Source organism: Agelaius tricolor, unplaced genomic scaffold (assembly GCF_023055355.1).
Source record: "Agelaius tricolor isolate 1412-34295 unplaced genomic scaffold, bAgeTri1.0.p SCAF_17, whole genome shotgun sequence".
Taxonomy (NCBI): Eukaryota; Metazoa; Chordata; class Aves; order Passeriformes; family Icteridae; genus Agelaius; species Agelaius tricolor.
Genome location: NW_027269277.1, coordinates 8,402,163 through 8,413,322, shown reverse-complemented (window position 1 = coordinate 8,413,322; position 11,160 = coordinate 8,402,163). Strand labels below are relative to the sequence as shown.

The window sequence follows — 11,160 nt, the reverse complement described above, 5'->3', positions numbered from 1 at the left end:
TCTGAAGACAGATCCAGGTTTAAATATTATTTTCTGGCCCAGCCTTACTGTGTTTGGAATGAAGTGTGAATTTTCTTTAGTTCAAATAGGAGAAAAGCACGAGAAATATTCAGAGCACAATCCAACAATGCATTGAAAACAATGACACTTTACTGTGATTTCCAAGCACTGTAGGGATGGGTCCCAGGAATGCTGAAGATACAAAGTGTATTTTGTTGGTAGTTCATATTTTTTGCGTCTTTTAACTAAATTGGAATGCAAGTGGATGTCCATGGCCTGAAACTCAAACCTTCCCTTCACAGTCCAAAAACATTTTGCAGCAGCTGCACTAAGTTATCCTGGTATTCTCCAAGGTGTGGCCTGATAAAAGTACTCTGTGCTTTTCTGTGGCCATGAAATAATGCTCCTGGCAGGGTGTGACTGCTGCCAAGCTAGCACCCAGACACATCCAGGCTGCACACAAGGCTTTGAAGGCTTTTAATGTGCAACCTTAGCCAGACAAGAGTTGTCCCCTAAAGAAATACTAAGGAGATGTCTAAAATCTCTAGTTCATATAAAAGCCAAAAGTAATGGAGAATTTGTTGAAGTATTTCTATTCTGGGAGATAAGTGCTGGTGTTGGAGTGTCAGCATCAATCTGATCAGTGCCTCAGGCATGGGCATAACACAGGTTCCTTACAGAAGGTAAAAACCTTCCAGCAAAATCAATCTCCCAGGGGGTGTTCCAGTGCCAAGGAAAGCTGGAGCTCCTGTCTGACACTGGTGCAGTGCTGGGGAGCTGCTGCAGCAGCCAGGATCCCTGGGAAGGGCTGGCACCCTGGCATGGCTCTGCACCAGGAAGTTGGGAGCAGGGGAACCCAGAAGATTGAAGAGGGATTTGTCACCTACCTCTATAGCAGGGAGCCTAACTTGAGCTTTGGGATTTCTGAGCTCCATGTTGGATTTGTGTCCTGAAATGCTGGGAAATGTGTGCAGAGGGTTGGCTCTGGAGTCGCAGATGTGGCGTGAGCTGCTGAGCCTGGCTGTTCCACAGCAAAGGGAGTGGCAGAGGTGTCCATCCCCTGAGCACCTTCTGGCTCAGTACTTCAATAAAATGTTCATGTGTGTTGGAGCTTTTCTGAATGATAATTTTTCTGAATTTACAGTTCAGAGAACAGAGAAATGCTGCAAAGTGTCAGTTTGTCTTTCTCAGGCCAAGCCCCCAGTTTAAGAAGCTGTTTATTTCCTGTAGACCAGAAATCTTGTTATCTTATGAGTAATCTTGTTATCTTATGAGTTCTCTTGTTTATTTCTCTGCCAGTTTCACACCTGTAGCTAAGACCCAATGTAAACAAAGCTAGAGGAAACAAGCCAGTGTGTCAATTTGAGCCTCAGCTTTAAACACTCTCTTCCTTCACTGAGTGTCACATCTGGCAGGGGCAATTACTCTTGGTAGGATTATTGTGGACCCAAATCTGTGTTAGGATGATGACAGAAGAGCTCAGAATTAGCCCAGTACTTCTGGGGTACAATGGCATTTCCTTTGCTGAAACAAAGGAAGTTCTTTCCCCTTCATTCTTGCACTTCCCTTTTAATACAAAACATCCTTTGCATGCACATAGACATTTAAAAGGATTTTATGTTTGGGTCTCTGGTTGCTGAATTAGGCTTCAGGGTTTTTAATATGGCTGTTGAAGAGGAAAATTGTACAGATAGCATTTAATTGTCTCTTGTGTTTGTTATACTTTGATTGTTTGGTATTTTTAAAATTGAATTTATTGTTAAGGGAACCTGTTCATTTTTACTATTAGGAAGGTGAATGTGGGTTTATTAACAATTGTACTAATGCATGGAATTTCTGATTCCTGGGAGTTTCTCTGCCACACAGCTTCCTGCAGAAGAGCAAGGGGGAGAGGCTGCTCACAGGTGACAGCAGCACAAGCCCCTGTTTGGTCAGGGCTGTGGGAAGGATTTGCCAGGAGCAGGGCACGAGGCCGTGGGGGACACCTGGAGCACATTTCTGTGTCTGTAGAACCAGTCAGCAAGCTGGTGAAGAAATCAGGCCTCGTAAATCTGGTTCTACTATGTAAAGTACCCTTGTCCTGGTGGCATTTGCAGCCTCGACAGAGCTGCTGTGAGTATCAGTGACAAAAGCAGCTGCGGCTTCTGTTGGACCTGCAAGGCCTTGATGGGGAAATGATGCTCTGCCTTCCTCAGCAGCACGGGAAGAGCTGCTCAGAGCCCTGGCTGCAGTGATGTGAGTGGGCTGGAGCAGCCACAGAAACTCCCAGCAGGGTGCAGGGGAAGGCAGTGGTGGTAAAAGCACAAAGCAGGGATAGTGAGACCTGCCTGCAAAAATACTACGAGCCATGTTACGCTTCTAAACACTTCAATACTTCTCATTTTGGGGTAGAGCTTTGTCAAGTGGAAACTAATCCTCAAGTTGAGCACTCATCAGAGGTGAGCAAGGCAGGCAGGATTAATTTCAGCAAAGGATCTGAGATGGAGAGGGAGAGAGGGCATTGGGTAGACAGCAGTCAGGAGTTTCACACCCGTTCTCACTGGGAGGCAGGAAGGAAGTGGAAAGTGGCAGGAGACAAAGGACAGCCTGAAGGTTAGAGAGAAGAGATAAATAGGGATTGTGAGAAATAACACAAGCAAAAAGGCTAATGATGTATTTAGGTAAGGCAGGAAGGCTCAAATGGGGAGCAAAGCCCTGGCTTAGCTTTGACAAAGGTGACATGAGGGCCAGAACTTTCTAAATGCTGCCCGGGGAGAGCAGGGGGCTGGGCTGTTGCTGTGTGTGGATTTCTGCTGCATTGCACGTTTAGTTCTTACAAACTTACACTTTAATGCAGTGATTGGCCTCAACTCTTTAGCAGTGCCTCCAAATGCTGGCCCGAAGGCAGGCAGAGAGCACAAACTCAGGGTCACATTAGCGATAATGTACCCAACGTGGGCTGTTGTACAAGAATACTTTGAAGCTGAGTAGCAGCTTCAGCACTTCTTTCAAGGAAATTGCCAAACGCCTTTATTACAACACTGCCCCTCGCTGCTGGCATTGCAGCCCTCCTGGTGTGCTAATAGGCACCAAAGGCACTTCAACCACTTTGTCTTGATTTTATGTCTGCAACTGTGGAAGTACTGATTGAGAATTTCGGCCCCTTTGCTTGCTCTCTGCGAGGGGACAGCACCCTGAACATCTCTTGAGAATGTTTAAGGACTTTTTCTCAGAAATGTGCATTTCCAGCCTGCTACACTACTGCGTGTTCTCCCTGCGGTCCCAATTACCGGGGAGAGGCGGCTCCGAGGGGCTGCGGAGGATGCGATGTGCCTGCGGGCCGGGCTGGCCGAGCGGCTGCTGAGCTGGCCGAGCATCCCTGCGAGCATCCCTGCGAGCATCGCTGCGAGCATCGCTGCCGTCACCTCCCTGGGCTCGTGTTCGCAGCGCCCGTCACCCGAGGGGAAGGGGCTGGCAGTGTCTCAGCTGTGTGTGTATAAAATCCTCTTCTTTGGAGGCTGTCAGGGCAATTTTGGGCGTTTTTGGGCTTTGGTTAGCGGCTGGCGCATCGCGCCGTGCGCCGGGAGCGCGGGGCTGCGGCGCCGGAGGGGTCCCCGCTGCCGGCCCGGCCCTCGCCGGGGCGGTGCGTGCAGGGGAACTCCCCTGTCCCGCATCGCCGAGGCGATCCCCGTCCCGCCCCGCGGGGAGCGCGCCCGGGGTGCCGAGCGCGGCCGCCCCCGCCCGCCGGCTGCAGGTGGCCCCGACCCCCGCGGCTCGCACGTCACTTCCTCGCAAACTTTTCCCCGAGCTGCTCCCTTCGCTAAAGTTGCCGGCGGCGGCCGCCCGGGCCGGGGAGGGCGTTGGGCCGGCCGGGCATGCCCGGCTCGCTGTGCGGGCCGCCCGCGGCAGCGCTGACGGAGCCATGGCCCGCAGCCTGGACGGCATCGACCTGGCGGCGCTGCGGGTAAGGACTGCGGCGGGGAGCCCTGCCCCGGGCTCGGGGCTGCCGTTCCCGCTCCTCGCTCCTGGCTCCGCGGCGTGTGCGAGCCTCACTCAGCCCCGTTATCCGCTGCCCGGAGCGGCTCCGTGTGCCGCGCTTGGCGGGGCGGCTGCAGGGACCGCGGCGGCGATAGCGGGGCCGGCGGGCGGTGCTGCCGTGCCCGCACAGGCACCGGGGAGCTCGGGGAGCTCGGGGCGCAGCCTCGGGGCTCTCCCGGTGCCGCTGCCCCGGGGCTCTGCCTCGGTCGCGCGGTCCCGCGGAGCGCTGCGCTGCCCGGCTCGGAGCGCTGCGCCGCCGAGCCTCCCTCCCCTGCCGGGGTGCTAAATAATTCCTACCGACATCCCCAAAGATGTTGTGAGCGATGCGAAGAGAAAACAAATGGGAAACGAGGAGCTTCTGGATGCGTGGCGGTTTGGCTTTTGTGGCCTTTTTGCTGTTATTGAAGTTTGAGATCTTTTATGTCCCCCTCCTTTCCCCAAGCTAAAAAAGTCAGCATTTAGCTAGTTTTGTGAATTTTTATTGTTATCCTCTTATGTTTTTAATGTAAGCCAAACTTTGTCCTCGTTAAAAGCCGTGCTGTCAGTGTTTCACATCCACGAGGCAGTGGCAGGGCTGTGTGTGATGCCCCGAGTTCCTCTTGCCCTTTTTACACAGGAGCTGAGCACTGAGCACCCGTCCAACCCAGGCAGGGCTTCTGTGGAGTGCTCTGACAGAAGAGGAGGGAAGAGTTCAATTGTGGCAAGAAGCAGTCATCCCCAGACAGTGAAACCAAAGCAAGCCACTTGCTAAAAATATCAGAGAAAAAAGAAACAGGGCTGGGAGCAGCCTTTGCGATGCTCACATGGTGAGGAGGGTGTTCCAGACTGGAGGCAGAAAGAGGAAAAGCAGCAGGGACAGTAAAGTTAGGAAGGACAGCAAAAGGCTTCTGGCTAAGCAAGCAGAAGTTTAGTCTGGCTCTGCTATGAGGTGTAAGGCAAAATAATGGAAGTTCTTCTTTAGGGCTTTAGCAGATGAATCTCATCTCCTTAAATAAATAAGGAAATAGTGTGAGTTTGAAAAGGAGTGAGTCTGCAAAGCAGACAGCAGGCTTTGTGACAGAACCATCTGATTCACAGCCTCCAAAGGCTGAGAGCACTGTGAATTTCAGCTTCCACACGGCAAGGGATACATGTCTCATTTTGGGAGAAACCCCTTTGAGCACGTCAACAACCTTAGTTTGGGGTTTGTGCTAAGTAGGAAATGGGAGGCAGGTGAGGCTGAGCTGTGGAAATTATTTAAAGACAGGTGCCTTACCTTTGCTGTGTCTGAGGTGTTCCTGGGGCCAGTGGGAGCTGCCTGGAGTTGTGATTCAGCCTCCCACAGTTGTGAGTGGGGTCGTTTTCAAACTGAGATTGCCCTGCTCCCCTCCAAATGGGTGCTCACCAGGGCTCTCCCCTTTCCCTGGAAAGAAAGGAGCCTGTGGTTTCCTAACACTGCTGGGTTCACCAGGGCAGTCAGAGGCTAAAAATCCCTGAACTCTGCATTAGGTGCTGAGCTCCAGAGGTCCTGTGGAAGAACTTGTGCTTCAGACACCTGGATCCTCTTTAGCTGCAGGGATGTGAAAAGTGCATTTTGGTCTTGCTCTTGCTGCTTTCCATTCTGCCTTGCAGAGGAGATGGATGTGGCCTGGGTGCCTCTGGCCAGCAGTCTTGCTCTGCTTTCTGAGTGTGCTGCAGGTGACTGGAGGGAAATCAAGGTGGTCACCATATGGTACAATGTATGGTGGTAATTACCCTTAGAGTGATGAATGTTCAGGCCAGAATTTTGGCATCTTTCAAAGGGAATCTAGCAGCTGGGCAGGTGCTGGCTGGTGAAGGGTTAGCTGGACCCTGGGCTTAGGTGGTAGCTGGGAGGAAGCACTACATCAACAATGATATGTGGCTCCAAGACAATTAGGAAGGTTGCCCGTTGTGAACAATGCCAGCAAACAATGCAGAGCTGATATCCAAGCAAACAAAGGCAATCCAAGGACCAGAGCCCAGATTAATATCCTTTATGACTCTTAACAAGGCTTGGTTCACTGTGGTGTCCTGATTAAAAGAAGAGAGATGGCCAAGTGTTTGGCTGCATTCAGACCTGTGGAGGCTTGAGGTGCTAATGCTCAATTTGCTAGCAGGGGCAGGATGGGATTTGCACTGTATTAGCTTTAATGCTAATGTTTATTTAGATAATTGTTAGGGTCTTTCCTGGAGTGTCAGAAGCCTTTAGAAGCAAACTATTAGGATGCTGAATCAGAACTAAATTTATTGAAAGAGGAAAGAGAAGCTAATTTTGAGGCACTTAAATTACTATATTTGCATAATAGATAAGCTTAGAGAAGAAGGGTGAGGACAGCACACAGTTAAGTGAGAGAGGCAGTTGAAAATGCAGTTTGGGTTCCCCTGGGTTTCAGTGCACTGTGGGCCCTTGTTAATTCAGCAAAGCTGCTTTCTGCAGGAGGGGTGTGCATTAGGGTGCTGCCCATGGAGTGCAGTAGATTCTGTGCATGGAAGCCCTGTCCTGGGAGGGTTCCTTACAGAGCTGCTGTGGGTTTCAGTGCCTGGACCCTGGGCTGCCCACAGCACAGCTCTGTGCAGAGGGTTTGTGCCACCCACCATTGCTTTAGCAGTAGCAAGGGTTTATTTGCTGACTTGGGCCCCACTGAAGTAAAGCATTTCTTTATATCCAGACTAGTTAAAACATAAAATGAGGAAATGAGAAGAAAGCAAAGAAAACTGCAGTGAGATCCAGTCTTGTAGGCATTCTTATGCCTGAGCTTAAATCTGTATGTGAGTGTTCCCGTTGATTTCCTTTTTAGTGAGGGCTTTTGGAATTGGGGTTTAAGTCTAGAAGGCTTACTGCCTTGTTTGAAAATAAGTGACAGGGAAAAAAAGACACAGACTGACCTGTGTGGTTCAGAAGTCATCTTGATCTGATTTATGCATTGCTTTTTTTAAAAAAGAAAAAGTCTTGTAAGATTGACAGTCTGGGAACTTTAAGATTAAAACTCATTTAACTTAAAACCAAATTAACTCATTAGTGCTTTCAGTTATGGAAGTCTGGGCTGTGTTGCTCTGGAAGCCCTTGGCATTTATCATGACAGTTGTGCCAATAAAGGTGGAATCTGCTCAGAAATAAAGCCCATGTGTTTCCACTGGGATTTTGCCAAGGTAAACATTTATGTATTCAATATGAAGAAAGAATTACTTATATTAAAAGATTAACATATAAGTGGAGTGGAGAATAGTTTGATACCTCTAAAAAAGGGATATTTTGCCACCAGGGGCATAGAAATTGTACTTCTGAGATAATGTTTTTCTGTATCACATCCCTCAGCAGTACCAACAGGCAGTAACTGACATGATAGATTGCTGAAACAGATGTGGTAAAACTGACACATGGAGTTAATAATATTTTATATAAAATATATCACTCTCAGTGATACCATGGCAAGAAATGAGCTGAGTGATAAATGGCTTAGCCAGAAACCAAGAAACTGATCTCTTGAGTTCTTAATGGTTTTAAATAAATCCCTCAAGTGAGTTTTAACTCACCAGATTTTTTAATGTACTCGGTGGCTCAGGGGAGAGCATTGCCCATGCCTTGCAACAAGGGGGTTCCCTGTACCTGAGGGGTTGCTGCAGTGGTTGGTGTCACAGCAGCTGGTGCTGTAGCACAAGGGTAGAAGTTGGTTCATGTGGAATGGTGGACTGATCACCTGACTCATTAATCTCTTATGTAAATTAACAGCAATCTAGTTTGGGTTCAAAGCCAAGAGTTCAATACCTCAGTCAAATTCACTTTGTTATGTTTGCAGAACAGGAGAGTTGAGTGTTCTCAGCCTGCCTGTATGTTAAGGTTGCCTGGTTTGGTACATTTCCCTTCACTAGGGTAGCTGGGCTCAGGTGCTTTATATTGTAATTTTTTCAGTTCTGCTCTTTGGGTTTTTTCCTTTGTTGCATTGGTCATACCAAGCACAGCGGCTCAGCCTCCAGGCTAGCTCAGTGTGGTAAGGTTTAGGAACCTGGAGTTTCTCCTTATTCTACTGTAAGCTGTTGAATTCTAGTATTTTTCACACACTTTCATTTATTTGTTGTATTTGCTGTAGTACCACCCTGCCAATCTTCACCAAGTTGTTTTGCATACAGGGTTTTGTGAAACTTGACTGAAAACATAAATATTAATGTATTTCTTACCCCGTGATCTGGCAATTTCCCCTTTAGTGTGTAACACATTAGGAGATGGGCCTCAGATATTTCATTTTGGTGGTGTACAATTAGTTTCTGTTATGAAGTGGTTGCTCTAATCCCAATAATGTTATTTCTTTTGCTTTTTGCAGGACCCTGCGGGAATATTTGAGCTGGTGCAGGTTGTTGGAAATGGGACATATGGACAAGTCTACAAGGTTTGGATCCCTCTGTAATTTAGGATGTTGTTCTTGATAAAGCTCTATTACCTAAAGCAGAAGTGAGCACATTTAAGAAGGTGGACAGTTGTTCCAGTAATAGCCTGGTTGGTCTTGCTCTCTTTCCTGCATAATGCAAGATGTGCTACCTGTGAAATTCCATGGCCCTTCCCTCTGTCCTGTTTTCATGTCTCTTTGCTGCCACAGGTCACATAAACAGCTTTTGTAATAACTTCTCTCTGCTCTGTTCTTATTTTCTCTTTTTCGAAATTATTTAAAAGGTGTCTGGCAGAAATTTATATCAGTGATGGCTAAATTTGGCCTGGATTGGGTGAAGTTCAAAACTCAGCCAGCAGTGCTCTTCAAGCCAGAGGTGTCAATTAGCCCTGCTCTGCAGGAGGCAATGAAGTCTTTGATTTCTGTCATTACCTGTCACATTGCTTTGTCACTGTGGTATCAAAGCAGAACCAGCAAACAGCATAGCACTCTGTGCACCATGCACAGCTTATTTGAGTTACAACAACAAGCCTAGAGAAGTGTTCTTTCACTGTGAAGCCTTCCCTAAAAGTGATTTAAGAAGAGGAAATAGTTGTGATTAAATAGAGAACCAGGTTCCCATTTTGAGAAGGAAGGCAGAGGAAGGAGAAGGCCATGCTGAGCCCTTGGAGGTGCATTCAGTGGCACTGGAATAAATCAGGCCCCACTGCTGTCCCTGCATGGCCAGCCCTGGTGTGTGTGCAGGCTCTGTGTGCAGTGATCCCTCTGTGCAAAGGGGCACCAGGGTCCTGGAGTAGCAGTGCAGGGCTGTTCTTCTTTCTGCAGGGCACTGAATACATGCTGCACTTTGGTGTCCATCCTCTGGTGCCAGATCTGCTGTAATCACATTTTACTTTCCCTTTGAAGCTGTAGGTTCTAGAAGAAGCTTTACTGGAGCAGTTCTGGGAAGTCTCTCCTTTCCATGCTACCATTTTCTTATTATTATTTTTATGTCAGAAGCAGGATCTTTCTCATGTAACTCTTTGTGGTGGTGAAGTCTTTGTTGTTTCTGAGATTGTCATTCAGATCCTGCTTTTAATACTACTGAGTTAAAAATACATGCTCAGGGGTTCACATGGACAGATTAGAAGCCAAGAGAGATTTAGATGTGCTGTTGTTTTTTACCTGTAAAAAGATCCCAAACATCCTGAATGTTCTGTGAAATAGTTGACTTTCTTTTTGTGTCTGGATTAATTTTATATTGGGAAAGAAAAATTTCAATCTAGTCATCTTTTATGAATGTTGAGTATGAATCAGCTGCTTAATCATGGCAGAAGCAGGAAGGAGCAACACAGTTTGCTTCTCTGCTGCAAAAGAAAATGTTTTGAGCCACCATGTAGCTCATTAGAATGTTAGTTGCCAAAACATGCAAGAAATATTGACAGTGAAAATTTAAAATTGCACCCGAAGGCTGCTTTTCACCAAGCATGCCAGAGACCAGGCTCTGACAGCTCTGGGGATGGGGTGGCTTCAGTCCCTGCTCCTTCTGCACTGGGACTGGCTGCAACATCTGAGGAAGGCACTGGGAGAAGGGGTCTCAGAGGGCTGGGGGAAGCTTTGTGCATGTGAATCCTGCCCTGGAGGAGTGAGAGGCTGTGTGTGACCCCAGCCCTGTGCAAGCACAGCCCAGCTGAGGTGAAACAAATGCTTAAACCTTGTTCAGACAGCGGTGTGGGCAGTGGGTGTGGTGCTGGGGATGGAGCAGCTGGACAGATGCAGAATGCACATTCCACACTCAGCAGCCAGCTCTGTCACTGCTGTGAAGGATTTTCACCAGCCCAAAGGCTCAGTGTGTTTGGAGCTCCTCCTGCAGACCCTGAGCACCCCCTGAATGCTCTCAGGTGTTTCCTGCCTGGTGGCTCTCCCTGGTGCTGGCCTTGCACCCAGAGCAAATGAGTTTTCTCAGGAGGAGGGCAGCTGCAATGGAGCATGGCTTCTGCAGTTCTGGCCATGAGAAGTTAGGCTCATACTCACTTTTCTTTTTAACTTTTGTGTACTGTGTCCTCTGATCTATAAAATCCTAGAACTGATAGAGTGAACAAATGAAATTCTGGAATAATTTTGCAGTTTGTCTGGTATAAGCTTGTGATTATAAATATTTAAGTTATAAAGTAGTCTCTGTTATCCATATACTTTACTCATATCATTACAGCATGTAATGACAATACATAGTAATTTGCACATAATCAAAGAAAAACTTATTTCAGGCTAAATAAATTATATTCAGGATTGCTAAATTGCTTTGTTGGCTGTGAAGATGATTCATATTTTAATATATGCAACTCTATAAAAATGAAAATAAAATTTTGAGGATTCATCATTAGATTTAGAAAACCATGTTTAACAGATTTATTGAAGGAGAGTATTATTCATACTGAATTATTCCAGTTCCAGTTCAGGGTCTTGTAAAATGAAATGGAAAGGTATGAATTGTACACATAACAGTGCTAGAGCTGAGTAGAAATGTTATAAAGATTTGTGTAGAATAGCTGACTAAATGCCAGCAGATTTTTTTTGACAACTTATGAAGTAGTAGGACATAAATACGCCAGTACTGGCAACTTCAACCTCTGCAAAGTGTGAATTAGATGTGGAAAAAAATCCAATGGTAACCAGAATTCATGGGACTTAGGCTTCATTATCTCTTGAAATTACAGGTGAGTTTTTCAGGTAATTCCTGGTTTCCATGTGCTGGAATCCAAAGAACAATCCTATGTAAAAG

The 11,160-nt window shown here is 47.1% G+C and overlaps 1 protein-coding gene across 3 annotated transcripts in view; it reads left to right on the top strand.

The window, feature by feature from the left end:
* Window positions 1–3,668: 3,668 nt before the first annotated feature.
* Window positions 3,669–11,160, top strand: part of NRK (Nik related kinase) — an 88,492-nt gene continuing 81,000 nt past the window's right edge. For 2 of the 3 annotated variants that reach the window (XM_071442345.1, XM_071442344.1), the window contains exons 1-2: window positions 3,669–3,943; window positions 8,337–8,402. In XM_071442345.1, coding sequence (XP_071298446.1) covers window positions 3,902–3,943; window positions 8,337–8,402 — 108 coding nt within the window. In that variant the 5' untranslated portion in view covers window positions 3,669–3,901. The remainder of the gene's footprint in view (window positions 3,944–8,336; window positions 8,403–11,160) is intronic. The other variant, XR_011681555.1, reaches the window with a different exon arrangement.